The sequence below is a fragment of the Coregonus lavaretus genome (genome assembly GCF_964263955.1).
Source record: "Coregonus lavaretus genome assembly, chromosome: 30".
Taxonomy (NCBI): Eukaryota; Metazoa; Chordata; class Actinopteri; order Salmoniformes; family Salmonidae; genus Coregonus; species Coregonus lavaretus.
This window is the reverse complement of record NC_140017.1, coordinates 30,870,342-30,876,614: the sequence shown is the minus strand read 5'-3', so window position 1 is coordinate 30,876,614 and position 6,273 is coordinate 30,870,342. Positions and strand designations below refer to the sequence as shown.

Sequence of the window (6,273 nt, the reverse complement as noted above, 5' to 3'; positions counted from 1 at the left end):
CCGCCCTCCAAGACACAAACAGCACCCGGTGTCACAGGAAGGCCAAAAAGATCATCAAGGACATCAACCACCCGAGCCACTGCCTGTTCACCCCGCTATCATCCAGAAGGCGAGGTCAGTACAGGTGCATCAAAGCTGGGACCGAGAGAATGAAAAACAGCTTCTATCTCAAGGCCACCAGACTGTTAAATAGCCACCACTAGCTCATTAGAGGCTGCTGCTGCCTATTGAAATCACTGGCCACTTTAAGAGATGGAACACTAGTCACTTTAATAATGTTTACAGTCACTTTAATAATGTTTACATATCTTGCACTACTCATCTCATATGTATATACTGCATTCTATTCATTTCATTACATTTTAGTCATTTAGCAGACGCTCTTATCCAGAGCGACTTACAGTTAGTGAGTGCATACATTATATATTTTTTTCATACTGGCCCCCCGTGGGATTCAAACCCACAACCCTACCAACATCCCCTATTCTATAATATTGTACTGTATCTTAGTCCATGCCGCTCTGTCATTGCTTGTCCATATATGTATATTTTCTTAAATTCCATTCCTTACTAGTTTTGTGTGTATTAGGTATATGTTGTGAAATTGTTCGATATTACTGCACTGTCGGAGCTAGAAGCACAAGCATTTCACTACACCCGCTATAACATCTGCTGAACATGTGTATTTGACAAATAAAATGTGATTTTATTTGATTGTTCTGATGTGTCTCACACCCCAGGCCAGAGTCTGGTTTAGAGGCAAAACAAGGAGACACATTAGACTAGACCACATACTTGTCATTTCTTATTTTGTTCAATATGGCATTGTACAGTGTACCTTTGTTTTCAAAGGTCATCTCATAGCTTAGAAAATGTCAATTCTCAAGGTTGTTGTCAAGAATCCTTTAATTTGGTGTGTGTGTGTAGTGGGGGTCCTCAAAAGGGATAGCAACATGAGTGTTCACCTGAGGTAAAGGGGAATCCTGTGGGAGTGACTGTTGATGGAGTGGCTGGGTCAGGTCTCAGCAGCGCTGCACAGGGCACACAGACAGCCAGGCGGGGGTGGTTTCCCTGCAGTGTCCAGTCTATCATGCCATCGCTGTTTTTCCACCTCACCTCCACAATGAGGCCATTCATCAGCACACACAGCGGAAATGTTCCCAATTAATTGTCAACCAATTGTTCTGCTATTTCACAGGAGCATATTGAGGAGGAAGTAATTCTACAGGGGCAGTATGCCCCCATTACCAGGCGCTGAGTTGGTTCGTACGCCGGTTCACCTGTACCGTTACCTTCTTAGATGTTGCAAGCAATTGCCAACCCGAGCAATGCAGCAACATTATCAACATGCTATAAGACAGGTAAAGTCTATTAGAGTTGTTACAGCATAGGCTACTGCATCATATAATGTATAACTTAGACATGTCTGATTGTATTGCATGTTACAAAAAGCTAGATTATAATGGGCAAGCTTGGTCAACAATTATTTTTTGTATTTTTTTTATCAAACTAGGGTTACAATAGTCACACAGACGAAGACGATCCTGAGAGGATTCAACTGATCATACAAAGAGCTATATCAGATGCAGATTGGATTCTTGACAAAGTGAGAATTGCCCTTTGTTTTCAAACTCATTTTAATTGACAAATCAGACAACAGTATATGGAAAGACTAACTTTGATAATTTCTCATTCTGTTGTGTTTTCCAGTATAAGAAGAAATTAGATGTGTGAAATTTGAGGACAAGGAGGAAATAAGAGGACAAGACTGCTGGCTCCATGGGAAATGTTCCATTTGGAACAAATCTTGATCAAAACAGGATTTTGCTTGTTCTGCCACGCAAGAAACATCCCAGGGACAGACATGCAATGTGGCAATAAGAGAAGTGACGTTTCCCAACCCTCTACTGAGGGACTACCAGACAGTCCACATTTGTGTTCTAGTGCTGCACTACACACCTGATTCAACTAGTTAAGGGCTTGGTGATTTGTTTATTCAGGTGTGTTAGTGCAGGGCTTGAACCAAAATGTGGGATGTCTGGTAGTCCCCAAGTAGAGGGTTGGGAAACACTGACATACAGTGGCTTGCAAAGTATTCACCGAAAGTATTGTATCATTTACACAACATGCCTACCACTTTGAAGATGCAAAATATATTTTTTTGTGAAACAAACAAGAAATAAGACAAAAAAACAGGAAACTTGAGTGTGCATAACTATTCACCCCCCCCCCCCCCCAAAGTCAATACTTTGTAGAGCCACCTTTTGCAGCAATTACAGCTGCAAGTCTCTTGGGGTATGTCTCTATAAGCTTGGCACATCTAGCCACTGGGATTTTTGCCCGTTCTTCAAGGCAAAACTGCTCCAGCTCCTTCAAGTTGGATGGGTTCCGCTGGTGTACAGCAATCTTTGTCATACCACAGATTCTCAATTGGATTGAGGTCTGGGCTTTGACTAGGCCATTCCAAGACATTTAAATGTTTCCCCTTAAACCACTCGAGTGTTGCTTTAGCAGTATGCTTAGGGTCATTGTCCTGCTGGAAGGTGAACCTCCGTCCGTCCCAGTCTCAATTCTCTGGAAGACTGAAACAGGTTTCCCTTCAAGAATTTCCCTGTATTTAGCGCCATCCATCATTCCTTCAATTCTGACCAGTTTCACAGTTCCTGCTGATGAAAAACATCCCCACAGCATGATGCTGCAACCACCATGCTTCACTGTGGGGATGGTGTTCTCGGGGTGATGAGAGGTGTTGGGTTTGCGCAAGACATAGCGTTTTCCTTGATGGCCAAAAAGCTCAATTTTAGTCTCATCTGACCAGAGTACCTTCTTCCATATGTTTGGGGAGTCTCCCACATGGCTTTTGGTGAACACAAAACGTGTTTGCTTATTTTTTTCTTTAAGCAATGGCTTTTTTCTGGCCACTCTTCCGTAAAGCCCAGCTCTGTGGAGTGTACGGCTTAAAGTGGTCCTATGGACAGATACTCCAATCTCTGCTGTGGAGCTTTGCAGCTCCTTTAGGGTTATCTTTGGTCTCTTTGTTGCCTCTCTGATTAATGCCCTCCTTGCCTGGTCTGTGAGTTTTGGTGGGTGGCCCTCTCTTGGCCGGTTTGTTGTGGTGCCATATTCTTTCCATTTTTTAATAATGGATTTAATGGTGCTCCGTGGGATGTTCACAGTTTCAGAGATTTTTTTATAACCCAACCCTGATCTGTAGTTCTCCACAACTTTGTCCCTGACCTGTTTGGAGAGCTCCTTGGTCTTCATGGTGCCCCTTGCTTGGTGGTGCCCCTTGCTTAGTGGTGTTGCAGACGCACGTGTGTGTATATATACTGAGATCATGTGGCAGATCATGTGACACTTAGATTGCACACAGGTGGACTTTATTTACCTAATTATGTGACTTCTGAAGGTAATTGGTTGCACCAGATCTTATTTAGGGGCTTCATAGCAAAGGGGGTGAATACATATGCACACACCACTTTTCTGTTATTTATTGTTTAGAATTTTTTCAAACATTTTTGATTTTTTTTTCACTTCACTAATTTGGACTATTTTGTGTATGTCCATTACATGAAATCCAAATAAAAATCTATTTAAATTACAGGTTGTAATGCAACAAAATAGAAAAAACGCCAAGGGGGATGAATACTTTTGCCAGGCACTGTAAGTATACCTGACACTTCTAGTCCTCAAAGTAAGATTTGCCTTTTAACCTCTTCACAACTGTTCAACCTGCAAATGTTGTCCACTTACGTTGATCTAATGTGTATTTATGATTGTTACTACAAAAATCTGTTTGTCTATGCGCCAATGTTACAACTCTCATCCTGCTACTGTATCGTATGTTGAGTCTGTATTTATCATATGTAAACCATAACACTAGCTAGGTTTCCATCCAATTGGCGTCAGATTGTCATGCGAATATTCTAAAATCCACATTTATTTTCATTGTTTCGACCAAAATTACTTGTTTGCGGATACAAATCAGTGCGTGATGACACGGTGCACACACAATGTAAATAAAAATCTCAAGTTCAATGTGTTTCAAATAAAATCAGATTCCCTCCCTCTCGTAAAGATTGCGTCATCATCCCTTCATTCCCCGTATCATATTTGAGGAAATACTAAAAATGAAATAAATATTTGAGGAAATACCATAGACTGATTAAATATTGTTTTGTATGAAATGTTCTTGTGCGTAATTGTTTTTATATTCAAATACAGATCACACAACACCTGTAGTAATGACAGGATTCATTTGAAACTTCACTCGCAGTAAAACTTTCATATGACTTAATAACAGCTTACAATTATTTTGTAATTGGAGTGGGGGAAAAATACTTGTGCATTGATAAGCACACCAAAGAAACTATATGTTAAGAACATGACATGGGCCATTGGGCCATTACGGCACTTGTAATGGCCCATGTCACACCATAGCCTGCTGAATTTGCAGGTTAACTTTTCCCTTTTTGATTTAGGCTAAAATGAAAACGTGGCACCGAGTCACCATGGATTGTTTCAGCATTGTCTCAATCAAGAGTTGAGCAGCCTCTGGTAAGACAAGGGGTGGCGGTCTATGTATATTTGTAAACAACAGCTGGTGCACGATATCTAAGGAAGTCTCAAGGTTTTGCTCACCTGAGGAAGAGTATCTCATGATAAGCTGTAGACCACACTATCTACCAAGAGTTTTCATCTATATTCTTCGTAGCTGTCTATTTACCACCACAAACCGATGCTGTCACTAAGACCGCACTCAATGAACTGTATACGGCCATAAGCAAACAGGAAAACGCTCATCCAGATGTGGCGCTCCTAGTGGCCGGGGACTTTAATGCAGGGAAACTTAAATCAGTTTTACCTCATTTCTACCAGCATGATAAATGTGCAACCAGAAGCCATGGATTACAGGCCACATCCGCACTGCGCTAAAGGGTAGAGCTGCCGCTTTCAAGGAGCGGGACTCTAACCCGGAAGCATATAAGAAATCCTGCTATGCCCTCCGATGAACCATCAAACAGGCAAAGCGTCAATACAGGACTACGATCGAATCGTACTACACCAGCTCCGACGCTCGTCGGATGTGGCAGGGCTTGCAAACTATTACAGACTACAAAGGGAAGCACAGCCGCGAGCTGCCCAGTGACACGAGCCTACCAGACGAGCTAAATTACTAATATGCTCGCTTTGAGGCAAGTAACACTGAAACATGCATGAGAGCATCAGCTGTTCCGGACGACTGTGTGATCACGCTCTCCGTAGCCGATGTGAGTAAGACCTTTAAACAGGTCAACATTCACAAGGCCGCAGGGCCAGACGGATTACCAGGATGTGTACTCCGAGCATGCGCTGACCAACTGGCAAGTGTCTTCACTGACATTTTCAAACTCTCCCTGTCGGAGTCTGTTAAACCAACATGTTTCAAGCAGAACACCATAGTCCCTGTGCCCAAGAACACTAAGGTAACCTGCCTAAATGACTACCGACCCATAGCACTCACATCTGTAGCCATGGTCATGGCTCACATCAACACCATTATCCCAGAAACCCTAGACCCACCTTAATTTGCATACCGCCCCAACCGATCCACAGATGATGCAATCTCTATTGCGCTTCACACTGCCCTTTCACACCTGGACAAAAGGAAAACCTATGTGAGAATGCTATTCATTGACTACAGCTCAGCGTTCAACACCATAGTGCCCTCAAAGCTCATCACTAAGCTAAGGACCCTGGGACTAAACACCTCCCTCTGCAACTGGATCCTGGACTTCCTGATGGGCCGCCCCTAGGTGGTAAGGTTAGGTAACAACACATCCGCCACGCTGCTCCTCAACACGGGGGCCCCTCAGGGGTTCGTGCTCAGTCCCCTCCTGTACTCCTTGTTCACTCATGACTGCATGGCCGCATTGAAGCGCCCAAACAACACCGTGGCCTCCATCATTCTTAAATAGAAGAAGTTTGGAACCACCAAGACTCTTCCTAGAGCTCGCCGCCCGGCCAAACAGAGCAATTGGGGAGAAGGGCCTTGGTCAGGGAGGTGACCAAGAATCCGATGGTCACTCTGACAGAGCTGCAGAGTTCCTCTGTGGAGATGGGAGAACCTTCCAGAGGGACAACCATCTCTGCAGCACTCCACCAATCAGGCCTTTATGGTAGAGTGGCCAGACAGAATCCACTCTTCAGTAAAAGGCACATGACAGCCCGCTTGGAGTTTGCCAAAAGGCACCTAAAGGACTCTCAGACCATGAGAAACAAGATTATCTGGTC

At 43.5% G+C, this 6,273-nt stretch overlaps 1 protein-coding gene across 1 annotated transcript; it reads left to right on the top strand.

Annotated features, from left to right (window-relative positions):
* Nucleotides 1-1,213: 1,213 nt before the first annotated feature.
* lyrm9 (LYR motif containing 9) lies at nucleotides 1,214-2,235 on the top strand. The gene is made up of 3 exons (XM_084147563.1): nucleotides 1,214-1,361; nucleotides 1,514-1,606; nucleotides 1,711-2,235. Exons 1-3 carry the CDS (start codon nucleotides 1,236-1,238, stop codon nucleotides 1,732-1,734), a joined length of 243 nt encoding a protein of 80 aa, XP_084003689.1. The 5' UTR covers nucleotides 1,214-1,235; the 3' UTR covers nucleotides 1,735-2,235.
* Nucleotides 2,236-6,273: the final 4,038 nt, after the last annotated feature.